At 46.0% G+C, this 26,137-nt stretch overlaps 1 protein-coding gene across 5 annotated transcripts in view; it reads left to right on the top strand.

Moving 5' to 3' along the window:
- The window catches only part of NR6A1 (nuclear receptor subfamily 6 group A member 1), a 177,128-nt gene extending 150,991 nt beyond the window's left edge, over positions 1-26,137 (top strand). For 2 of the 5 annotated variants that reach the window (XM_079790888.1, XM_079790890.1), the window contains 5 exons: positions 3,565-3,719; positions 5,292-5,519; positions 6,771-7,025; positions 16,396-16,517; positions 18,021-26,137. In XM_079790888.1, the coding sequence (XP_079647014.1) occupies positions 3,565-3,719; positions 5,292-5,519; positions 6,771-7,025; positions 16,396-16,517; positions 18,021-18,421 (1,161 nt within the window). In that variant the 3' untranslated portion in view covers positions 18,422-26,137. The remainder of the gene's footprint in view (positions 1-3,564; positions 3,720-5,291; positions 5,520-6,770; positions 7,026-16,395; positions 16,518-18,020) is intronic. The other 3 variants (XM_079790891.1, XM_079790892.1, XM_079790889.1) reach the window with 3 other exon arrangements.

The raw sequence follows: 26,137 nt of genomic DNA on the forward strand, positions 1-26,137 counted from the left end.
ACCAGCCCCCCTGCTTTTCTCCCTTCTCCACCAGCCCGATCTCCTTCCTTCTCCCCCGGCCCCGCCTCTGCTCCTCCTTTCTCCCCCGGCCCCGCCTCCGCTCCTCCCTTCTCCCCCGGCCCCACCTCCGCTCCTCCCTTCTCCTCCTCCCTCCCCCCCACGGCCTGCTGGCTTCTCTGCAGCTTTGCTCCCTCCTGCAGCTCTTGGCTTCTTTCTACACTGTCTTGATATGCAAATTAGCCGCCATCTTTGTTGGGGTAATTTGCATATTCATCCTGATTGGTTGGTGGGTGTGGCTTGGCTGGTGGGCGTGGCTTGGCATAGCGAAGGTGCGGTCAATTTGCATATTTGTCTATTATTAGATGAGATGGCCACTCAGTGTATATGCATGGTTTATTTTGGGGCTCTCTTTTCTGTTCCCATAAGGATGTCTGTCCTTATGCCAGTATCATACTCTTTTGATTATTATACCTTTGCAATATGTTTTAAAATGGGGAACTGTAAGGCCTCTGTAGCTATGTTGTTTGGGGTTCTTTGGACTTCCATAAGAATTTAAGATTGTTTTTTCTATTTCTGCAAAAAATACCATTGGGATTTTGATAGGGATTGCATGGAATCTAGTAAACCTTTCAATCTATGAGCATAGGATGTCTTTTCATTTATTTATGTTTTTAATTTCTTTCAGCAGTATTTAATTTATTTCAACAGTGTGCAGGCTTTTCACCTCCTTAGTTAAGTTTATTCCTAAGTAGTTTATTCTTTTGATACTCTTGTGAGATTATTTTCTTAATTTCCTTTTGGACAATTCATTATTAGTGTAAACGTGCAACTGATTTTTATATGTTGATTTTGTATCCTGCAACTTTGCTGAATTCTTTTATTAGTTCTAACAGGTTTTTGGTGGAATCTTTAGGGTTTTCTACAAAACAGAGATCTGTAAACAGAGATAATTTTACTTCTTCCTTTTTTATTTAGATGTCTTTTATTTCTTTTTCTTGCCTAGTTGTCCTGCTAGGACTTCCAGTACTATGTTGAATAGAAATATTAAGAGTGGGCATTTTTGCCTTGATTCTGATCTTAGAGGAAAAGCTTTCAGTTTTTCACCATTGTGTTTGAGGTTAACTGTGGGCGAGTACCCTGTGTGGTTCTCCTTACACCTCCAAACTCTATTTAGAATCAAAGGAACTGATGTTAGAGAAACCTAATTCATCTGTCACTGCATTTGACTTTTTGATACTGGGCATATAATTTTCCTTTTACTTTCTTACTGTTTCGAGGGTGTGTTAGAGAGAGCTGTGATTTCCAAGTTCTTAACTGTGTTTAAGCATAATTAAAAATAAGGAATAGAATTTCCATTTATTGAGCACCTGTTATGTACCCATACTTTATAAATTATCTTAGTTTAACCTCCCAAGTCTATCTGACTTAAACCTGCATATTTCTTTGCCCCAGCACTCTGTGGGGGAACCCTGAGCTATGAGGAAGGTTGTATTATCTCTAGTATCTGCTAAAGAGGAGCAAGCTAATGCTTGGAGAACTTAAGTGACTTGCCCAGCAGTAAGTCAAATTGCAAATGAGATTTGAACCCAGCTTCAAGCACTCCCAACATGTTCCATCCCCTGTTTAATGAATCAGTGATTTCCCAGTGTCCCATGGAAGAGTTGGGTGCAGGCTGACTTTGACTCCCAGCTGGAATAAGCTGATGTTACCAGGACTGGCCCTTTTTACCCAGCTCAAGTTATTCCATGCCCACCACACTCTGTTCTTGCTCTCACCACCATCACTGAGACTGCTTCGGTCAGGGCCTCAGTAGATATCTGTCGTTTGATGGCACCATCTGTCTTCACATGTCTTAAAAAATGCTAACAGTGATTTCAGTGTTCTGAGGACCTTAAGAGAAAAGGTTTTGGGGTTTTTTGTGTGTGTGCAACATGTGACTGAAAAAAGAAAGACAACCCCTCCAATTCAATATGCAATCCAAGCCATTTGAGACCAATCACTCAACTTGTACACCAGTTAAATGTTTCTTGTTTTCCCTCCAATTCCTGTGTGCTAGCTGGCTTTCACTTCTAAATGCCACCTGTAGTTATGATCAGAACAGCTCAAAGTTTCCTTACAGGCTCCTGGAGCAAGGAATTATGTGGGTATGAGTTAGACAGACTTAGGAGACAGTGTCCTCCCATTCTTTTCATAAGAACACGAAGTAAAATTCATCTGGCCCTTCCTTCTCAGCACTCACTCTCCTTCTGCATGCTGAGGTTAGCCAGTTGGGGTAGACACTTTATAGAAGTGTTTATTTACTCCCTATATAGTATAGCAGCTAGAGCACTGGACTGAATACGTGGATATTTTGGCCTCTTCCTCAAACTCCTGCCCAAACATGGGCATGCCAGTGATCTTGGGCAAATCAATTCATTTATCTCAGCTTTCTTACTAAGAAAATCCATGTGAAGGTTTGTGGTCAATATTTAATAAGTGAGCACTTGTTCAGTTATCCATCATGCATTTATTGAGTACTTAGTTATTTTTTTTAAATATATTTTATTGATTTTTTACAGAGAGGAAGGGAGAGGAATAGAGAGTTAGAAACATCGATGAGAGAGAAACATCGATCAGCTGCCTCCTGAATACCCCCTACTGGGGATGTGCCTGCAACCAAGGTACATGCCCTTGACCGGAATCAAACCTGGGACCCTTTAGTCCACAGACCGATGCTCTATCCACTGAGCCAAACCAGTCAGGGCTAGTTTGTTTTTTTAAAATCCTGTCATAGTCTTGGGTCTTGTAGAGGATATTTTTATGCCTCATTACCATAAATGCTATAAAAATAACACTAATGATTAAGATATCATTGTCAGCCTTTCATAATTATTGCTATTGGCTAGGCCCTTTTCTAAACATGTGATCATGTATTAACTAATTTAATCTTCACATCAAACCTATGAGATAGATACTATTATTCTCTCCACCATATATATGGAGGATTTTAGGTTCAAATAATTAAATGACTTGCCCAAGATTGTACAACTAGAAAGTGGCCGAAATAGAAACTGGATTAGAACAATGGTGGTCTCACTCTAGAATTCATACTCTTAACCATTATGCTGTTCAAACCCTCTCTCAGAATGCATGGAATTACGAGTGGACAGAAAAAGGACCTAAAATTTTGTCTGGGTGTAGTGATAGAAGGGTTCACAAAGAAAGTGACATTTAAGTTGGGTCCTAAAGGGCAAATGATACTTTATTATTGAAGAGGGGCAATTCAGAGGTAGGAAAGAATAGACTCGAGGACAAAGAGGAGTGATGAAGAACCTAGAGGCTTTATGGCTTGAGAGAGGTAAATAAGCAAGAGGAAGGCTATGGGGAACCACGGTGCTGGGAAGCAAGCAACCACGCCATCCTAAATTAGTGATGAGCCTGGGGTATGGGGGTAGCGGGAAAGGTATCTGGGTTTCTCTTTAGAAGGTTTGGGAATCCCCATGAAGTTGAAATAAGTTCTCAGTCTTGAAGGAACAGAAGGAATCCTGAACACCCAATCTAACATGTATCAATTCCTTGTCAAAGATATCAGAGGAAGAGATCGAAAGGATCATGTCTGGGCAGGAATTTGAGGAAGAGGCCAATCACTGGAGCAACCATGGTGACAGCGACCACAGTTCCCCTGGGAACAGGGCTTCAGAGAGCAACCAGCCTTCACCGGGCTCTACTATGTCCTCCAGGTGAGCTTCATCCCAGCATCATCTAGAGATCACCCAGAGAATGGACCCACCAGGAACCGTCTGTGCTGGGTATTCCTGACAGCCTGTCTCAGCCACTGTATTCTTACTCCCTCAGTCTTTGGGGTAGGGTTCATCATTTCACAACCCATTTTTGCTAAGGACCTTGAAAATGTCAGGTCTCTTCTGCAGACTGATAAAGTGCTGTAGCTGCAACCTGGGTGCATACATTCTTTACCTAACAGTATAACATTTTAAATGTAGCTATTTTCTCTCATTTACTTTATCACTGAAATAAAACAAGCCACACGGACAATATTAAATTAAGTTATAATTTCTCTGCCTCCGCAAGAGTGAAACTTTTCACTTTATAAATTTTAAGAAACAGGGAAAACTTTTTATTTATTTTATTTATTTTTTAAAATATATTTTATTGATTTTTTTACAGAGAGGAAGAGAGAGGGATAGCGAGTTAGAAACATGATGAGAGAGAAAATCGATCAGCTGCCTCCTGCACACCTCCTACTGGGGATGTGCCCGCAACCAAGGTACATGCCCCTGACCGGAATCGAACCTGGGACCTTTCAGTCTGCAGGCCAACGCTCTATCCACTGAGCCAAACCGGTTAGGCAGGGAAAACTTTTTAACCTAGTAAGACTTGCTGTTATCATGGAATACCAATTTGGAGACTTTTGGTTGAATAATGGTACCTTAAGTTAGTTGTTAGGTGTGAAATATAGCCATCAGCTACCAGAGAAGGCTTTCTTTCCGCAGAATCTCTTACAGAAAAGGGACCAACAAACTGTCTATAAAAGCCAGGCATTTATATAACTATTTTAGGCTTCGCAGGTCTACGGTCTGGGCTCAACTGTGCCATCATAGTGCAAAAACAGCCAGAGTCAGTATGTCAGTGAATGAGTGGCTATGTCCCAGTAAGACTTAATTTTCCAAAACAGGCCATGGGCCATAGTGTGCTGATCCTGTTATAGGAGGTGCATCTAGGTAAAACCATAGGATTTTTAAAAATTGGTTGAGGGTGGCTATATTTCTCCAAAAACAGGGAAAAGAAAGATAAGAATCTGCCTTTCTCTTCATATTATAACCTTTATTCATTCAGTTGTTCCTTAGTTTGTTCCTTCCTTTGAATGTTTAAGGAGTTGTTGCCACATGCCAGATTTGTTTGCTAAGTGCTGGATTTGGTTTGCGGCCTGGCAAGGCATCGTCTTCAGTTTCCTTAGCAGCAAAAACCAAAATACCCACCTTTATCATCATAGTCTGTGGGTATCCATTAAAGAGTCTCTAACTGTGGCACCTGTATTAAGAATTCATTTAGCCAGTATTTACTCAGTATCTACTTTGCCAGATCCTGGGTGTCCAGTGGTAACCTATATGGACACACACTCGCAGAGTCCCTGTTTAGTAGAGGAGAGGTGCATGTAACCATGAATTATGTCCCCGGCTTGATGGAGACAGGCTGCATGGCCAAAGAACACCTGAGCCACCTTCTGGCTCATTCCCTTTGAGTAGGAAGTAGACCCTGCCAGGTTCTAACTAACATGAGACTTTTCTCTCCAGTAGGTCTGTGGAACTAAATGGATTCATGGCATTCAGGGAGCAGTACATGGGGATGTCTGTGCCTCCACACTATCAATACATACCGCACCTTTTTAGCTATTCTGCCCACTCGCCACTTCTGCCCCCACAAGCTCGCAGCCTGGATCCCCAGTCATACAGTCTGATTCACCAGCTGGTGTCAGCTGAGGACCTGGAGCCACTGGGCACGCCCATGTTGATCGAAGATGGGTGAGTGAGCCCTGTCCTGTTTAGCCCTTGCAGCTTCAAAATGCTCCCTACCCTACATCCACCTTCCTCCCTAGCTGCTTTGTCCTGGGCTTCACAAAATGAAGCATCTTACAGAATTGGGGCCATTTATTAATCCCTGGGGAATTAGGAATAAAGGGCTTTTGTTTCTGCTTAGGCCTAGACAAGCCAGGCCCTGGAATGGGTCTGAGCACTTCTGAGCGAGAGATGAGCTATAATTCTGGGTATAATCATACATCAAGTCTAGGCTCCTTAGCCAGACACTGAAGGCACTAACTGGTAGCCTGTCTGCATCCCTAGCCAAAATACCCATGGAGCCTGGTGCCATGTGCTCTGTGCAGGCCTGTGTGGATGGAAGAAAATACTCTTTCACTCCTCTGTCAGCTCTACCTGAGTAGATAATAGTTCAGCCTTTAGGCTATCCATTGCTGTTCCCATTACTCCTTTGGCCTGGAGCATATGCTGTTTGAGTATTTCTAAGCTTAGAAACCCTCCAGAAGGTATCCTGAGATTTCTTAAGCTAGTCTCTAATTTCAAAGAGGAAATTCAAATCTCCCTAGAAGAAGACCACACAAAAACTTTATAAATCTGAACATGGGGAAGCGTCATGCTAAGGGGCCTTGAGAGAAGTACACTGGAACCCCCTTGTCCTCCAGCCCAGAGCTGAGAAATGCCCTGCTCTTTCCCTCCTGCCTTAGCTTAGAAGGGCTTAGCAACTCTTGACTCTAGTGCCTGAACTCTCACCACCAGGGGGTGCAGTGAGAGCAGGAAAAGCTTCTGAATTTGTTCTGGTCTTTCTCAGCCATTTGGCCCCAGGCTCATTTTTCTGCCAGACACTGTATTAGGTGGGCACCAGATTCCCCTAATGGAGCTGGAGCCCTCATTACCAAAACTAGTGCAGGAGTGACTGGGAATTTTCTCTAACACATGAAGCATTAGTAGACACCAACATTAAAGGTCATAATCCCTGATAACTGCACGCATTTCTAAGCCTCCATTCCCCTCAGCAGGCTTTTCTCACAAGCCTGCCTCTCTGGCCCTGAGTTTGCTGCTGGCCCCAGTCCTGCCCCTTTATCAGACTGAATTGAATGGAGCTGGAGATCCATGGTGATAGGCAAGGAGCCCACTGCCAGAACCCCTTTGTGCCCTCTGTGCCCAGGAGTTTCTTCTCCCTGTGCCCCCGTCCTTACCCTCTGGCCACTGGAAGTGACTTTCCCCTGTCTCTCGCCTTAGATATGCTGTGACCCAGGCGGAGCTGTTTGCCCTGCTTTGCCGCCTAGCTGACGAGCTGCTCTTTAGGCAGATTGCCTGGATCAAGAAACTGCCTTTCTTCTGCGAGCTCTCAATCAAGGATTACACGTGCCTCCTGAGCTCTACATGGCAGGAATTAATTCTGCTGTCCTCCCTCACCGTTTACAGCAAGCAGATCTTTGGGGAGCTGGCTGATGTCACTGCCAAGTATTCACCCTCTGATGAAGAATTACACAGGTGAGGGCTGCTGGGGAGCAGTTCCCAAGCAACCAAACCATTGTCATCCCTACAAGGCAGTAGGCTTGCCTGGCACTCCAAAGGATGAGCATTAAAGCCCTACTCTGCCACTGACTGGCTTTGTGACCTTGGTCAAGTCTCTGATCCTCAGTTCCTGAATTTATAGAATAGGGTAATCATACAAATAACAAATGGGATAATAACAACCTCCCCACAGGTAGTTCTGAGGAATAAATGGTATTGTGCAGCAAAGCTTAGCAGAGTGCTAAGTTGTTGTTTTTATCACATCTGGATTACTGAGGTAAGATCATGTATCTGGGAGAGGCTCTGAGATATAATTTACAATCAGAGAGTGAGACCTACTGTGTGCCAGGCACTGGGCTTGGTACTTTATATGATTGTCTTCCATGTTTGTCACAGCCTCCAGCATAATAGGTATGGTTATGCCTGTTTTGTAGATGAGAAAACTAAAGTTCAGAGAGACCTGCCCTTGAAGGTTTTGGGTTTGAATCCTGAGCCTGGATTTGAACCTATGCCTGTGCAAAGCTTAGGTTCTTTTACTGCCTTTGAGATGCAGTGAGATGATAAGAGCATGGAACTAGGAGACTATTGGTCCTCCTCAATGTTTTCTAGCATAAAGTCTCATCCCAGCTAGCCAGGATCCTTCTAATCTCCTGGTGTAAAGCAGGTCTTTTACTTACTCTGGAGACCTGGATCACATGGTGACACCCAAAATCAGGACAAGTGATCTGTTGGTACAACTTTCTGGCTTATTAGTTTATCCATATGTAAAATAAAGCTTAAAAAGATATGTTAATAATTCACCTTTATTGGACAATCCTATATAATAAAACCCTAATATGCAAATCGACCAAACGGTGGAACTATTGGTCGCTATGATGTGCACTGACCACCAGAGGGCAGACGCTCAATGCAGGAGCTGCCCCTGGTGGTCAGTGCGCTCCCACAGGGGGAGCACCGCTCAGCCAGAAGCCGGGCTCACGGCTGGCAAGCGCAGCAGCGGTGGCAGGAGCCTCTCCTGCCTCCGCTGCAGGCGGGCAGTAAGGAGCAAGAGATCCCAGACTGTGAGAGCCCCAGACTGCGAGAGGGATGTCTGTCTGGGCTAAGCCGGCAGGCGGATATCCCCCGAGGGGTCCCAGACTGTGAGAGGGCACAGGCTGGGCTGAGGGACCTCCTCCCCCCAACCATTCTTCCCCCCCCCCCCCCCATTGCATGAGTTTTGTGCACCGGGCCTCTAGTTTAAAATAATGGAGGTCATAGGATTCCATAGCACCAAGAAAGAGGGAAGAAAAGATATCCTCATCAATGAAAGCTGGAGAGGGTAGGGTTCCAGTCCCCACACTTTCCTACACAGGACTGGGGTACACCTCCCTCCGGCACACTCAATCACGTGGCAAAAAGACAAGCTGAGACTTAGCCTGGAAGCAAAGCTCCAACCCCCTCAAGCCCTGTGCACAGCAGAGGGAGGGAGTGTTGACTATCTCCCCTGTTTTCTAATATTTCCTTTTTAGTGATGCCTACTGGCTTCAGGATGATCTATAAATGGCATAGTTTTGAACCCAGCTGACACTTTGTCCTGTAAAAAGATACATCTGATTTTGCAAATGACCTAACCCCTTGTCTTGAGCCTCTAATTCATTGTTTCCAACAGATTCCTATCTCCTGCTCTGTAACTTGCGGCTGACTGAGTGTTTGGATAGCAGTTAGCCCGCTCTAATATATCAGGGTTTGCAGAGCTGGCCAAGCAAGCCCTGTCCCCTGTTTGTCTGGAATCCACCAGTGCATCCTGGGATTGCCTACAAAGTCAGTCTGTGGGTTCTACTTCCTCTAGAGTGATGGGTGTTCCTAGGCCCTCTGCAGGTAGGCAGGGATCACGGGTCATGCAGGACTCTGTGGCTTTGAGCTTCATAAGGCACTCCATTCCACTGCATCCAATTCCTTGTACCCCAAGAGTAAGCCAGGGGCCAGTGACAGCTGCGTTAGTGAGGAAATGTTTATTTCCTAGGAAGGCTCCTTACCAAGGAGAATCTAGAGCTACATTGTCCAATAGTAGTAGCTGCTAATCTCAGGTGGCTTTTTAAACTTAAGTTAATTAAAATTAAAAAGTCAATTCCTTTTTTGCACTAGTCACAATTTCAAATGCTCAATAGCCACATGTCACCAGTGGTTACTATTTTGGACAGTGCAGATACAGAATATTTCTGTCACCATGGAAAGTTATTTTGAACAATGCTGACTCGAATACATGTTGCTGCTGAGCTCTCAAGTGGGTTCGAGGATAAGAAATAGATTTGTTGTTAGGAGTCTTACTCAATTATGGAAGCCTTCAATGGAAAATTTCGAGTTAAACTGCAACATGTTAGTTCTGATTCCATTCCCATTTACTGAGTACCTACTCTGTGTTGGGGGAGGAGTGTGGGAATTACAGATGGTGCAGATGTGGTTTCGGACTCTGAGATGAGAGCCCCTATTCTTGGTATAGAGGGTTGGGAGACACAGAGCAGATACCGTCTACAATCTCAGGTGATATTGGTGGAGTTTGAGGGGCAAGTGAAGATAGTGTACAAGCATAGACTAGGATTCCAGAAAACCAAGAAAAAGGGAAGAAAAGATATCCTCATCAATGAAAGCTGGAGAGGGTTACAGTCCCCACACGTTGCTACACAGGACTGGGATGCATCCCCCTCTGGCACACTCAATCATGTGGCAAAAAGACAAGCCAAGACTTAGGCTGGAAGCAAAGATAGGAATCTATAGGGAGTAAGTTCCTCTACTTGTTTTATCAAAGAATGCTCCCAGAAGAAAAGACATTTGAGCTGCATCTTTAAGTGTGATTTTTCTTGGTAGATTATAGAGAATAGGAGAGTAAAGCAAAGTCCTATAAGTTGAGATCCTGGATAGTTGCTTTGTGCAGGGAACCAAAAGCAGTCCTGTGGATTAGGGTATAGAGAGAATGTATTTGAGACATAGAGGAATGAGGGAAGAAATGACTAGAAAGAAAGGTACAGAAAAGACAGGTCATTAAGATGCTCAAATGCCAATCTAAAGAATTTGGATTTTATTGTGTAAATGGTTAGTATTAAGTCATAGGATACTTTTTTTTTTTTTAAGGCCACCAAAAATTTTGGTTGCCTCCTCTCAAAAAATGTGGGGGAGAAAGAGACAGACAGACAGACAGACAGACAGACATAGGATACTTTTAAGTGGAGTAATTACATGGTCAGGTTGCATTTTAGGAAGCTCTATGGCTATAAAGCTCAGGATGGATTGGTATGGACAAGGCTCTAGGACAGTGGCTGGGTGGGAGGCTGTTTCTTAGCGCAGGTAAAAGAAAGCAAGGCCTGGACAAGGCAGCAGGGACTATGGGAATAGAGGGCAGCACAGAGTCAGGAAATGGCAAAGAGGTAAAGTCTGTGGGACTTCAGTGAGAGGAAAAGTTGGGGATGCTGACAGTCTCTTAGCCAAGATGATGGCGCCTGAGGAGAACAGGCTGAGAGAGGAGCCACTCTGAATTTGATTTGGGGTCTGTTGAATCTGAGATGCATGTGGAACTGCCCAAGTGGTCAGAGGAAATGGACCCATGAGAACCTCTGGAATCAAGTTCATCACTGTAAAGCAGTCCCCGCTCTGCTAGAAACCCAGGGTGTGGCATTTATAATTGGCCATAGCTCTTTCCTACCTTGCCAGCTTCTGCGCTATCCCACTCCCCCAAAATGCCTTTACTCTTGCACAACTTGAGTGCGAGTGAGTTCCTGCTGTCATGAAAAGGCTTTTCCCAGATGATGCATGACCACCTCCTTTTCTCTTCTCAAATATTGAATCAAATTTATGGTGCCCATTTTCCTTAATCAGGCTGTTATCAGACAGTGAGCCTGGGTGAATTTGATTTAAAGCAGATTGTAGCACCAGCCAGTGACTGCTCCTGGCCCTAATCAACACTCCTTCACTCTCACGAGAAGATGTCTTGCACGAGATGGGCCTTAATGGGCACTGTATCTCATGAGCACTAGCGGCCCCTCCCAGATTCCCTGCTCAGACCCTGGCTATAAGATTCAGGAAACACACACTTTTCTTTTTGCTGTGATCATGGGAGCGCTGATGCTGATGCTATTAATAATGGTAATAGTTAAGAATTATAGGCTGTTGATTGTGCCAAATTCTACCTTTAGTGCTTTACAAACATATTTTAGTCCTCACACCACCCTAAGAGGCCGCACCAATATTATTCCAGTTCTTCAAGTGAGGAGCATGAGGTTCAGAGAGGTGAAAACTCAAGGCTAGGAAGCTAGAGAGAGCTGGAGTTGAGATTATTGCCTAAATTGGTTGTGCTCCAAAGCCCAGGCTCTTTGCCATTACCCTATACTAAATTCATTAACGGTCTCAAAAGTGTGACTTTCTGGGGTGTGTCCTGGAGCTACAGTCTTACTTGTAGTCTGTGTGGGTGCTCAGAGGCAGTTCCTCTAAGGTTGTGGCTGGTGACTGCTCCCGGGAGTTAGGTGCATTTAGATGAATGAAAAAGAGACAGCTGGCCTCTCCGCCCCGTAATGGGACATAACTTATATAGTGTCAGCTTCAATTGCTGACTGAATGGTCCAGTGGTTTGGGGGATCCTGACAGGAATGTTTTCCTTGTCCTAGCATGCTTGTGTAATGGGAACCCAGAAGAAGAATGGGTGTTTTTGTCCAACTTTCTGGCTTTGAATGCTGATAATTTGTAGACAGGGAATACAGGGGCGATAGAACTGTGGAGTGGGCAGATGTGGAGGAGGCACGGCTGCAGGAGAAAGCCGGCCCATGAAACAGAGAACAATTTGTTTATCAAGGGGTGGGATGCGGGTGTGGAGGAAAGCTTTGCAGTCGGGCTGTGGATAGTGAGTGGGGGCTGCTGGGCTGGCTGCCATTCCCCACCACTGCTGCGGGTCCATGGTGGTAGCCAGTTCTAAGAAATTTGGAAAAGAGAGATGTGCTTTCCCCAAGAGAAAGGGCAGAGCTGGGGCATATGCTCAGGCCAGACACTCAGGAGCTCTTTTGTGTCTCTTAGTTCAAGACTCGGCCAGGAACCAGATTGGCGCTCCTGGCTAGGGGTCTGGCTGGTAGCCACACACCTGCAGGTGCTGTAGTGCCAGAGTGAGCTCTTGGGGCCAGAGGTTGCTGATTGAGGGTGAGAGTGTTATCTTTGCTTGCTACACTGCTCGGCCACCAGACAGATGCTGATACTGGTGCTCAGCCTACACCCCCCCTTTTTTATATCCTACCCCATGCCATCCCTGCCTCACCCCTCCAAGCAGATACTAGAGGGAGTTTGCACTAAAGACCTTTTCCTCCCCAGAACAGAAGTAGCCAACCAAGTACTGTGATGAGGAGAGATCCTCACTCCTGGGCACAGTGCTTGAGTTCCTATGGGAAGACAGAGGCCCTCTGGTCCCCTTGTGGTAGCCTTTTGTAGTTACCAGTTAAGAGCAAGGCAGTCAGGGAGTAGACGGTGTAATGCTGAGAAAATGGCAGGTTTGGAATTAGAAAACTTGGGTTTAAACCTTGGCCTACCACCACTTATTTAATTACTATGTAACCTTGGGAAGGTACCTCTTCTGCTTCCTCACCCTAAACTTGAGGTGATATTACTTATCTCACAGGTTATCAGGAGGGCAAAATGTAAGAATGCCCTCTGATCCTTTGTTTCCACTGTGAACAAGGAGGATTATAGCATCCATTTTGGGGATTTATTGGGAATGTACAGTGGAATAACATATGTAGACTATTTAACAAAGTGCCTGGCAAGTAGCAAACAATCAACAAATGGTACAGTGGTAGATAAGCTTATTTATAGTGGTTATTCAATATACTAGTATTGAAAAAAATCCGCATTATTAAGCGGTACAGCTAGTAAATTTGCCTTATCAGTCAGTCTGGGAAAATATCATAAAGTCATAAAAGCCATTGGGTCAGAGAGAAATGGAATCAGCCATCGAACTTCAGATCAGCAGACTGACTGGGAGCCTAATCTTGAGGCCGAGGGTCAGAGATCCGATTGGAAGGAGCTGCTGCTGCGGCTCCCCCTGGTGCTTGAGAAGTGCAGGTGCTGCTGGACCTGACCAGAGCCAGGCTTTCCCCAGGGAAGATAAATGGCCAGCTTGCCCCAGAAGCCAATCCCTTGCAAAGCCTACAAAGTCAATGCAGAAAGCAGTAGTACATCCCCAGGTGTCCTGGACCCTTCCCAGTTAGGACCTTCTTGCCTGGCATGGGGCTGTATGGTTATGTTCAGTACCAGATCTGAACACAATTACCAGGAAGCAGCCTTAGGCTGAGTATCTCTGTGGCTGAGATGCATCTAAGACCTGTTTGGAATGCTCCTTGGCCCACAGTCCAGCCCACCCCTGGAAGGGTGGAGGCTAGCCTGACCCCAGCTTTTATAAATGCTGGCTTTCCCATTAAGCCTTCACCTCCTTGGTTTGGTGATATTTCTATCTCTGTTATCAAACACTAGAGGCTCAGTGCACGAATTCATGCACGGGCGGGGTCCCTCAGCCTGGCCAGTGATCGGGGCTGATGGGAGCTGTCTCGCCCAGTCCCAATCGGGGCTGGCTGGCCGGCGGGGGGGGGGGGGGGGGGGGGGGGAACTGTGGGAGTGCATTGACCACCAGGGGGCAGCTCTTGCATTGAGCGTCTGCTCCCTGGTGGTCAGTGCGCATCATAGTGACCAGTCGTTTGGTCGACCAGTCGTAAAGGTTGCTTAGGCTTTTATATATATAGACTAGAGGCCCAGTGCATGAAATTCGTACAAGGGTGTGTGTGTGTGTGTGTGTGTGTGTGTGTGTGTGTGTCCCTCAGCCCAGCCTGCACCCTCTCACAATCCAGGACTGCTGGCTCCCAACCGCTCACCTGCCTGCCTGCCTGATTACACCTAACCGCTTCTGCCTGCCAGCCTGATCACCCCCTAACCACTCCCCTGCCAACCTGATTGATGCATAACTACTCCCCTGCTGGCCCAATTGCCCCTAACTGCCCTCCCCTGCTGGCCTGGTCACCCCTAACTGCCCTCCCTTGCCAGCCTGGTTGCCCCTAACTGCCCTCTCCTGCCAGCCTGGTCCCCCCAACTGCCCTCCCTTGCTGGCCCAGTAACCCCTAACTGCCCTCCCTTGCCAGTCTTGTTGCCCCTAACTGCCCTCCCCTGCCGGCCTGGTCATCCACAACTGCCCTCCCCTGCAGGCCTGGTCACCCCTAACTGTTCTCCCCTGCAGGCCTGGTCCTCCCCAACTGCCCTCCCCTCCAGGCCTGGGTCCCCCCCAACTGCCCTCACCTGCTGGCCCGGTCACCCCTAACTGCCCTCCCCTGCAGGCCTGGTCACCCCCAACTGCCCTCCCTTGTAGGCCTTGTCTCTCCCAACTGCCCTCCCCTGTCGGCCATCTTGTGGCGGCCATCTTGTGTCCACATGGGGGCAGGATCTTTGACCACATGGGGTGGCCATCTTGTGTTGGAGTAACGGTCAGTTTGCATATTTCTCTCTCTCTCTCTCTCTCTCTCTCTCTCTCTCTCTCTCTCTCTCTAATTAGATAGGATTCCCCTCTATGACCAGGGTATTGGTCCCCTATCTGGGCTCCTCTTTGCCTAAAACTTGGTCTTTCCTCAGGGAGCTTACACTTAATCTAAAGAAAGGAGTTCTCTGCTAGAGGATGTCACCTTAGATACCTGAAAAACCAAGGCCTTGGAAAATTGGCCCTGGTTCCAAGTTCTAGTTCTAGCTAGCTGCATGCTGTGGACCAGTCCCCTCTATTCTTTGAATTTCAGTTTCTTATCTGTACAGGGGTGATGACAATCTCATCTCACCTGTAGGCCTGAGAAAGTTAAATGAGATAATGCACACAAAGTGCTAGCACAGAGACTGGCCTGGCACGGAGGCTCAGTTAACGCTTCCCTTCCTCCCTAGCTGAAGTCGTTTGCCAATAAAATATGTCACTGTGCATAACCTCAGCCCTGCTGGCATCAGTGAACCTACGTTAATACAATCAGCAGCTTTCTCTGCATGTGGCTGAGGCTCGCATAGAATCACAAGGCAGCTGCCACTGAAACTGAAGCTGCATCTCAACAGTAGCCGTGTGTTAATGATGTCATATTTCTCCACACTTACATCCCAAACTCCTCTGTCCCTTGTTACCCGAGCAGGCAGGCACTATTGTACAGAGGAGGACCTCAAAGTTTAGAGGGGTCAAATTACTTTCCAAGGGTCAGCTTTTTAAAAAAATCCTCACCCGAGGATATGCTTTTATTGATTTTAGAGAGAGGAAGGGAGAGAGAGAAGTACCGATGTGAGAGAGAAACACTGATTGGTTGTTTGCCATACATACCCCAACAAAGGATCAAACCTAGGTATGTGCCCTGACTAGGAACTGAATTCACAGCCTTTTGGTGTACAGCAAGCATGTCAAACTCGCAGCCTGCCGACTGCTTGCGGCCCACAACAAATATTTTTGTGGCCCAGCCAATATAATGGTATGTAAGAAACGTTTTAATAAAAATTTCATAACTTATTTTTTATAATATCCTGTTATACATAATTATTAATAATGAGCTACAACATTCGCTAATGACTGATTACTATAATTGTGTTGCATTCATTCTCTTACGTGACTTATGTGCAGGCGCACCATTCCTCTCCACTAATACTAGCAGCGAATATTTTAGCAGCCAATTGCCACATCATTAGTCTTGCACTGACTTGTTTGGCGTGCGCAACAGGAAATATTTCGCTTTCGGAGAACAAGAAAAATAGGTTTATTTGTGTTACGCTTATTAATTTGTGCAGTTATTTAGTGTCTGGTAAGTTAATGTTCAAGAAAAAAATATTAATTTTTATTAAAATGTTCTATTATTTTATATTAACAATTACTCATTTATTTCAGCCCTTTGTATTCAGCATGTCTCTATCGAAATAAACCTACGTTTCTATGAAAATTGAAGCTTTTGTTTTTTTGTGGCCCACATAAATTTAAACCTTGTTTATTTGGCTGTGTTAGCCTTTTGAGTTTGACATGCTTGGTGTACAGGATGACGCTCCAAGTAACTGAGTCACCCGGCCAGGTCAAGGTCTCATAGCTTTTACATGATGGAACTGGATTTAGATTTGATCGACCCTACCTGACTTTAGGAATAACAGCTTGTATGAGCTGCCTTGCTTGGCCTCTAGACAAACCAGGGACCCCCCGTCTGTCACTAATAGTTCTGGATTCCATTTCTCCCGAGCTCAGCCTCTTTCCTCTGTCAGATGCCTTACAGAGTTGTCAGAAACCTGCCTTCCCTGGCCTGACCTCTGCTGGCATCGGAGCCCACTGTTCACACCTGTGTCTGTTCCCCAGATTCAGTGATGAAGGGATGGAGGTGATCGAGCGGCTCATCTACCTGTATCACAAGTTCCATCAGCTAAAGGTCAGCAATGAGGAGTATGCTTGCATGAAAGCAATTAACTTCTTAAATCAAGGTGAGTGGCTTGGGTGGGAAGAAGGGGCCTTTTTTTTTTTTTTTTTTTTTTTTTGCCAGTGAACATTTTCCCTGTTTCATGCCCCCCTTTACCCTCAGCACTGTCACACAGAATGTGACACCCCATATGGGTACCAGTCTTAGAGGGCCTATCATCATTGTGCCCCTCTGTAGTGCAGGGCGTGCTTTGGTTTTTTTCTTCAAACCTAAATGCCACAGTCTCTATAACTCATAGCGGAAGGAAGAGGATTCGCTTTGTTTAGTCAATTTCAATGCATTCAATGCAGACACCAAGGACAGTACATGCGTCATTTAAAATATGTACCAAGTTCGCCAGTGACTGAAGAAGAGCAGAGTGACTGATGAACCTATTGGAGATAAGGCCTCTGCGACAGGCTGGCCGTGCTTCTGAGTCCCCTTCAGGGCAGAGTGGGGTTCACCAAAGCTCACACCCGCATAGCAAGCATGGCTTTTAACTAGAAGTGTGCTGGATGTGATTAACGTGGAGTATTCCCTGCGAAGTGTGGCTTGGTAGCTGCTGGTAACCAGAGTACAAAGGAGAATTTGTATTCTCTTTTTTCCAAAGCGGCGTGTGAGTGCTCTGCTCTGAGTGGAGCTGGGCTCTTTTGCTGCCTGTGACATTGAAGTGCTCTGTTCTGTAGTCAGTTGCCCTGTCCAGAGACTCTCGGCCCTCCTCGTTACTTACTCTTCCCCCCCCTCCCCTCCCCCCCACACACCTCCTCCTGCTTCTGCACCATTCGTACATTGATCTGTGTGCCTCCCATAGGCCAGGCCCTGTGGTGACCATTAAAAACAATGAAAAATAAAGTAGATTCAAGGTTTCTGGCCTCAAGAAATATACTCTGATGGCACGTGACACATTACTAGAGCCTCAGATCGGGGGAGATAAGTAGCAACTACCTGGAGGAGAAGTCTAAGTTGGGCTTCAAAGGCTGGGAAAGATTAATATGTAGAGTATCCATACTCTCTATATAAAAAAGGGGTTAGGTGTGTATGAAAAGAAATGAGAGAGAACTCTTATCTAGAGTAGTATGAGCAGAAACACAGGAGAGCATGTGAGTATCTGTACAAGCATGAATGTATAGGTGTCCGCACAGTTCCTGATTGGCTCCACCAAAGGGCAAATTTAAAGATACTGTGAAGGATAAATTAGGAAAGGTAGATTGTCAGATAGTAAGTGGTTCAGCATCTACTGGTGCCTGTTTGTGTCAAGCCCTGTACTGGGAAACCAGGTATGAAGTTGAGAAAGATACCGCTTAGTTCTCAGGGGCTCAGTCTAGTGGTTGTCCTGTATATTTTTTTTTTCTTCTTTATCTGATTCTCTTCCCTTATTTAGAACTTTGTTCCTCCATGTCATAAAGAGAACAGATCTTCTGTGTGGCAGTGTTTAATAACTTCTCATTGAAATATGCATCTATTCAAGGAGTTGGTATTTCCTCCACATTAGAAAACTCTCTCATATCCTGTGTGGTTTTCTTCCCAGATATCAGGGGTCTGACCAGTGCCTCGCAGCTGGAACAGTTGAACAAGCGATACTGGTACATTTGCCAGGATTTCACTGAATATAAGTATACACATCAGCCGAACCGCTTTCCTGACCTCATGATGTGCTTACCTGAGATTCGGTATATTGCAGGTAACATTCTGGGTGCTGGCTTTCCACCCCTCCTTGCTCCTCTTAGCTTGTGTGAAGAGGATGAGACAAGCAGTGTTTTCAGATCCTCATTCCAGGCCCAAGACCAACTGCGTAAAAGCAGTCCTACCCTTGGCCTCGGTTTCAGTCCATGCCGTAATGAGAAGTGCGAGTTTTCTTTGTGGGGAGGAGGATCTAGCATTTCCTCAGCGCCTATGCTGTGCAGGGTACTTTGTGGCCTTTATCATTGAACCTCAGAGCAAGCTCTGCAAGACTGGTGGTTGGTGGTATTATGACTCAGAGTTTCTCAAATTAACTGTTTCTGGATTGTAAACTGTGAAAGGGTAGATTTTATGGTATGTGAATTAATTATATCTCAATTTTAAACATTAACTTTGTTTCATAAGAATTGCCTCTAGGTTTTTAGGGGATCATTCATTTAAAGCAATATTTTAAAAATAATCCTCAAATCCTGTGTTTGTAAAGGAATGTTTGTTGTTGTTCTGTGGTCTTGACCCCTGCAGAGTTGGATATTTAAATAGGCCCGCTGAGATGGAAAGGCCTGGTTTTGGTTGTCATTGCTGCTTACTTCATTGGTAGAGATAGTTGTTTGTAGTCACCAGCACTGACCCGGGGGCTCAGAAGTGGAGCTCTAGACAGAGATTGCTCATGTCACGTTCAGCAGTACAAGTTTGAAGGGAAAATTTTTCAGTTTGACAAAGGAATTTTTATTCTACTTTTTGGGCCCAGAGTAATCTACAGATGTGAACTGGAGCTCAGCTGTTAGAATTTTAAGGATGTTTTGATATTTATGTCTCAGCATTTTCAAAGTGATATTCTACCAAATGAGATATTCATCAGGCACTCTCTTAAATAAACAGAGCGGGCTTCTCAGCCCTGGCAGCATTTGGGCTCACTGGGCAGCTTTTAGAACATACCCGAGCGTGGGTTACACCTCCAGAGAGCCTGATTCAATTGGTGTGAGGGGGCCTGGGCATCAGTATTTTTTAACTCCACAGGTAACTCTTGGTGCGTCAAGGAAAACCACAGCCCAATATTTATTGTATACCAGGTGTACCGGTTAATAATGCGGATTTTTTTCAAAAGCTGGAGTTACACGTATGTTTATATGTGATTTGATATGTATGCTATTGTTGTATTGACAGCAAGCTTCAAAACTTCATATGTCAAATTTGCTGAAGGTGTTAATATCATAGATATTTTTACACTTAAAAATGTCGAATTTTGTGCCAAAAAAAGAGCATTTGCGGGAAGTTTTAATTCATTACTTTATTTTGAAGAAAAGTGCTGCTGAAAGTTATTGTATACTTCAGGAAGCTTATGGTGAACATGCTCCATCTCAAGATACTTGTGAACACTGGTTTAAATGCTTTAAAAGTGATGATTTCAATGTGAAAGACAAAGAATATCCAGGTCAACTGAAAAAGTTTGAAGACCAACAATTACAAGCATTATTGGATGAAGATGGGTGTCAAACTCAAAATAACTTGCAGAAAGATTAAATGTTGTTCAGCAAACAATTTTCAATCATTTACAAGCGATGGGAAAGATTTTAAAGGAAGGAAAATGGGTGCTACATCAACTGAACGAAAGACAAATGGAAAAACGAAAAGTCATCAGTAAAATGTTGCTTCAACGGCACGAAAGAAAGTCTTTTTTGCATCGAATCCTGACTGGCGATGAAAATTGGATTTATTTTGAGAATCCCAAACGCATAAAATCATGGGTTGATCCAGGTCAACCATCAACATCGACTGCAAGGCCAAATCGCTTCGGAAAGAAGACAATGCTCTGCGTTTGGTGGGATCAGGAAGGTGTGGTGTATTATAAGCTTCTAAAACCAGGTGCAACTGTTAATACTGATCGATACCGACAACAAATAATCAATTTGAACCACGCTTTGATCGTGAAACGACCAGAATGGACCAGAAGACACGGCAAAGTAATTTTGCTTCATGATAAGCACCATCACACACTTCAAAACCAGTTGAAGACACGTTAAAAGATCTTGCCTGGGAAGTATTAACCCACCTGCTGTATTCACCAGACCTTGCTCCTTCAGATTACCACTTGTTCTGATCGATGGCACACGCACTTTCTGAGCAGCACTTCAAAACGTACGAAGAAGTGGAAAATTGAGTCTCTGAATGGTTTGCCTCAAAACAAGAAAAGTTCTATTGGGAGGGTAACCACAAATTACCTGAAAGATGGAGGAAATGTGTAGCTAGCGATGGACATTACTTTGAATAAAGCACTTTTGATGTTTCTCTTGAAATTACCGTGTTTTCTTTGATTACAGAATCCGCATTATAACTGGTACACCTTGTACACTAGCTAGCACACCGAGTGCTCTGAGAAGGCCTCCAGTAAAGAAACCTGTAGGTCCTTTTTAACCCTGGATTTCTCAGTACTTTTACTAACCCATTATACTACTCTGAAGAGCAATTTTTATAGAATGATCGAGCATCCATCAGGAAAAAAGAGAAAACAGGATGTAAGTTTCTCATGGTATTTTGGCTTTAAGAGGACATCTAGGAATCCCTCTCAGTTTCAGATTCCTCATCTGTAAAATAGGGGTAAAAAGTAGTATCTGTCGCACAGAAATAGCATGAGAATTAAGTGAAATGATGCATTTAAACACCCGGCACAGAGTAAGTATTCCCTGGATAATAACAATGATTATAACTTTTCACCCAGTGGGCCTGGGTATCAGGACGTTAGCCAGTCTGTGTCTTTGTGATACTCCTTGTACTTTCCTTGCCCCAGGCACTCAAAAAGGCCATCTCTGTTCTTCAGCCCAACTAGCGGGACATGCTCTTCCACTAGCGCCACTGCTAACTCTTCTCTTCCCACTTTGTCCCCAGGAAAAATGGTGAATGTGCCCTTGGAGCAGCTGCCCCTGCTCTTTAAGGTGGTGCTGCATTCCTGCAAGACAAGCGTGAGCAAGGAGTGAGCTGTCCCAGCGCCCCTCCCCAGGCCAGCCACAAAGCCTTGGGTGGGCGGGACAGGCTCCAGAAGAAAGAGCCAGAGACCAAGGTGGAGGCTATGGGGGCAGCAGCGTTCCCGTTGCCTCCATAGCAAGAAGAGTGTTTGTTTGTTTGTCTGTTTTTTTTTTAAGCTCATTTTTCTATATATTTATTTCACGACAGAGTTGAATGTATGGCCTTCAACATGATGCACATGCTTTTGTGTGAATGCAGCCGATGCATTTCCTTGCAGTTTACAGAATGTGAAGATGTTTAATGTAACAGTGTTGTCATTGTTTAGAGATAGTTCTTTTGTATTTTGCGGGAGGGTGGGATGGGCTGAGATGACTATTTCCATAATGTTGACAAAGACGACTACCTCAGTGGAAAGGGAGGGGTGTGACCATGCCTCCCTTTTCCACATGTTCTCAGCAGACTCGTGCATTTGTCTGTCAGAGAGCAAACTGCCTTTTTCTAGCCACAGAATTGCCAGGTGAAAGCACACACCATAAAAGGGCAAAGTGGTGCCAGGAGGTTCTCTGAGCAAAGTGGGGGACCGAGGCAGGAGAGGAGGATGTAGAATATCTCTTTCCTTTGGAAAGCATGAAAATTGAAAGTGGGGCACAGCAACCAAACCTTAAGTTAGGTGTCCTCCCTCCACCCAAGGCCTCAGGGCGAAGGGTTTCTGCTCTCACACCTGCTGTGGGCCCCTCCCCACCATCTGGCCCACCACTGCCACTGCTGACTTCACCCAAGCCAAGTCCTGGCAATCACGTCATCCTTTGGACTTGCCTGCCAGCTTCGCTGGGACTCCCAGCTACCTAGCTTCCTTACCTGGATCTACCAAGGCCTACCTTCTTTGACTCCTTGCCTCTCCCTTACACATTTGACTTCCTATTGGCCCTCTGGAAAAAAACAGCTAAGCAGAATGTCATGCTCTGAATCCTGGTGCCCACTACTGGTCCATTTTCCTGTCACCTTGCTTTCTTCAAGGGGTAGTGGAACAAAGTCCACACTGCTAAAAGTCTAAACACTCCTCCTTTGGAGTCCTCTGTTTCTCCCCGCATCCCATCCTTTCCCGCCCCAGGACTGAATCCAAAACCTGCAGTCTCTTTTTTAAACAGTGGAGGGCCATTCACCCACCAGAATTTTTGCCCTTACATTCCACTCCAAGTTCTTCTCATCTCTCCAGAATGAGACCAGGATTCCTCAACAGAAAGCCCAAGGCCCAGAGTGGCCCGGCTGACCAAGGCCTGGAGGGGAAGGGGGGCTTTAAACTACCTCATGTTCCTAAGGGCCTGGCTGTCCCCTCCAGATGATGGCCTGGGCCCCTTGTTCTTTCACTACCTGCCCCACCTAGTCCCAGGAAGTATTCCTTCCCCTCTTGGCTTTGGCCAGCAGCCACACCATATCTGTTGGAACTCTTTCAGGTGCTTTTCTCTTCTCTGCCTTCCCACAGCAATTGTCCCTGCCTCCACCCAGGGACCTCGCACAGCCGATGCAGCAGACTGACTACCGAGAGGGGTGCATCCCTGGGTGGGCTTGCAGGGCCTCCTGCACCTCCTTTTGCCTGTGTAGTCAAAGGCCATTTGCTCTCTTCCCAGCTCAGCCTCGCGAACTTGCCCGGTGGGCCACCTCATCGTGAGCAATCTATGTCGGATTGTAATTTTTCTTTCCAGTGAAATGTTACGGGTACCCAGCAGAGGGATGACTTTGTCCTTTGATGGATCTAAAACTCAGAGCATTACTCCTCAAAGCCCTTCTCCTGACTGCTCTGAGAAAGAAAGAAAGAAAGATGTGTTCCTCAGGAAAAGCTCTGATCAGAATGTTTTCACATGTCAGTGGGAAGATGTGTGTGTGTGTATCTGTTTATTTCTCAGTTCACAATATTTTTGTTTCCCCATGTTTTATTTAATCAACTAGATCACATTCTTTGGCTACAGGTCAGACTCTGAGCTGCTTTTGTCAACGTAGGGAGGAGACACATATCCGACACCCCCTTCTCCAAGATGGCTGCTGTGTGCAGCTTCTTTCTTTGCTTAGACTCCCATCTGTCAAGTTATTATTTTTTGAAATGGCTCTTCTTTAAAATTAAGAACTTTACCAGTTGGTTGGGTATCAAAGGAAATTGCTCTCTGATGAGGGAAGAACATGTCTCTCCAATAATGCAGCATTAAACAGAGCAAGTTGTTAATTTGTGGAGTGGGGGAAAGGTTCTGCAAGTTGCCATTGTACAAATCCATTTTTACAAATGTTTGCAGCAGATTCCACAGAACAAAGAGCCCATTCATTGCCGAGTGCCCTGCAGAATCTCTGAGCCAAGTGGCCGTGTGTTCTGAGCCAGAGCCTGACCTGTGGACCGCCTTTAATGTCTTCTGCACCCAGTCCTTTTGTGACGTGGGCTTTTTGAAACAGGGTAAAATTAATGTGTTGCATTGCAAACTCAGGTATGATGAGGAGATGGTAGGAGTGTAGCTAGCAGCGTGGAGACGTTAGGTCAGCCACTAAATGTATTTGTAAATTGGGTTTGAAGGACACACAGAAAGGTTGGAGGGGGTTTGTTGTGTTTGTGTTTTTGCCTTTCTTCCCATAAGTTTTGGTTAGCAGGTAGCCTTTTTGCTAGTGGAAGAAGAAAAAGTTGTGTGTATGGTCTCTTAATTCCCCTCTCTTCTGTCCTCTCTCTGATCCCCTGCCACCAACAGCACTCATTTTAAGTGAGAATTTTTCCACCATAAAAATATGACCCTGGAAGCTGTGTGGTCAAGGAGATCCCACCTCCTTGCACTGCATTGAAACACGGCTTTCCCCTTCCTTTCCCTTTCAATGCTTTCTTGACCCAAGACGAAATTTGGAATCTTGGAACTTCGCCTACAACTCATGTTCTCTGGCTCCTTTGTAGGCGTTGGAGTCTTTCACAAGGTTTGGTGGTCTTGACTTTGGTCTGGAGAAACTTCCCAGAACCTGTCTCAAAGCACTCCACCTGGCTCAGCAGGACAGCCCCAGCCCCCATGCCCAGCCCAGGAGGGAGGTGGCTGAGCCTGTGGGGATAGAAAGCAGCAGCAGGAACCTCCCTGTCCTGTTCTCGGAGCCAGAGAAGGGGGAGAGGGAACCGAGGGGCTTCATGGCATGCAGACAGCCACCCACTCCACACCAGCCTGCTCTCACCTGCCACCCCCTTCTTAGGGAAGTGAGGACCTGCCATGGCCACTGTGTCACCAGGTCCTTAAACCTGGGGCTCTGTGAGCTAGCTGCCTTACTCTGCTACCTATTTCTTACTTTAGTTTGTTTGTTCTTGATTTCCTGGGGAGTGGGACAGATGGAGACAGACAAGCCCAGCATGGGCAACATCTCCGCCATGTCCAAGGTTGGCCAAAGCAAAGGGACCCTGGCCTCCCAGCAGGGCAAGAAGTTGAGCAGTGGTTCCAAGTCTTTAGCTCTGGGCCCCTGGTCTGTCTGTTTTCTTTGTTGCTTTTTAAAATTTTGCGGTTGCGTTAAGAAATTCACTCTTTCAGACCAGTTCTTTTATTTTCTTTATTGATTTTTTTTTTAAGTAAAAAACCAAAAAACCCTCAAAAACAAAAAACTAAACAACAAAAAAAAACACCACTACTCTTTTCCCAAATTGACCCATGAGTGCCCCCCTGCACCCCCCTCTGCCTTTGCAGTTGATCATTCCTCCCTTTTTCCTCGGCTTGAAGCATCTATGTCCAGTGTCTGTGAAATGATGTTTTATCTGTGTCTCAGGATGAGAAACGGCAATCATTCCACCAGATGCTGGAAACTGGTTAGCCTTGAGACAAGGGTTTCTAGGGCCACAGCTCAGGGATGTGTATTTAATTACAGGGTCCCCAGAAACCCCTCTCTTGGCTGCCACAAACAGCTTCTTTTCTGGGCTTGGGAGCCAGACCTGGACTGCTTCCTCAGAGGCAGGAGCCCACGAGCACACTGAGTCAGAGCGAGCTGGGCTTGCTCTGGCCGTGCCTAGGCTATCTCGAGGCCTGAAGACTCTGGCTGTCCTGGAACACGAGCCACAGGGCCCTGCTCTGCCCGTCCAGTCTCTGTCTGGCCTGCCCCCTCAGGATCTGTAGCCCTAAATGGGCCGCAGCCCACTCAGGACCCAGCTGCAGGCTCAGGGAAGCTGTGAGTCAGGCCAGAGCCTGCTCCAAGCCCAAGAAAAAAAGCTGTGTTTCTGGTGGAGGCTGGTCTGCCAAGTCCTGGAGCCAGCCTTGCCAGCATGGCCGATCTGTCACCAGGTCATTTTTGCCCTTGGGTGAGCATTATTTTCTTTCTCTGAAATGTTTATCAGGTGATAATGTTGTTGACTCAAATTTCCATGAAAAAGAAAAAAAAAAATACTACCTCTTAAGTGACATCCTGGTCGATTCCTCTCCGAAAAGTCCTGTGGGAAAAGAATACTGTAGCTCCTGCTCTGTTTACATGTTTCTGTCGGGAGAGAAACCCTGCCTGCCCTGGGGTGTTGGTGTTTTTGTCTGTGTTGCCATCCCAGGCCTGCGATAGGGGCTGTGGGTGCGTTGTAATGTCTGGGCCGAGTGTAGGGAGTCCTTCACACCTGCCCAGCCAGGACCAGCCACCCCCTGGAAGAGGCCTCCGTTTCCTTTCTACGATCCAGGGCACAGGAAGCACCACCCTGAGTGCCAGGCTCTGATGGCACGGGCATCCACAAGCCGACCCCTGGGCTACCTATCCAAGGTCCGCCTCTACCCACAGTCCGTGTAGGAATCAAATAAACGGGATGTCTCTGAGCCCTTGTCCCCAAAGGGCCGGCCAAGGGCTGCCTGCCAGCCTGGCTCCGTCAGCCCTGCATGACCAAAGGATAGTCGGGCTCTGCAGGCCACCCAGGCCCTCTGCTACCTCCCACCCTGCCAGCTGGCAAGGGATGGGCCCTTTTCTGTGAATTGACTACCTGTGGAAATGTGACCAATTAGTGTGAAATGCATGTCTAGAAAATGTTAGGTACTG

The sequence above is a fragment of the Cnephaeus nilssonii genome, assembly GCF_951640355.1.
Source record: "Cnephaeus nilssonii genome assembly, chromosome: 14".
NCBI classification, from domain to species: domain Eukaryota; kingdom Metazoa; phylum Chordata; class Mammalia; order Chiroptera; family Vespertilionidae; genus Cnephaeus; species Cnephaeus nilssonii.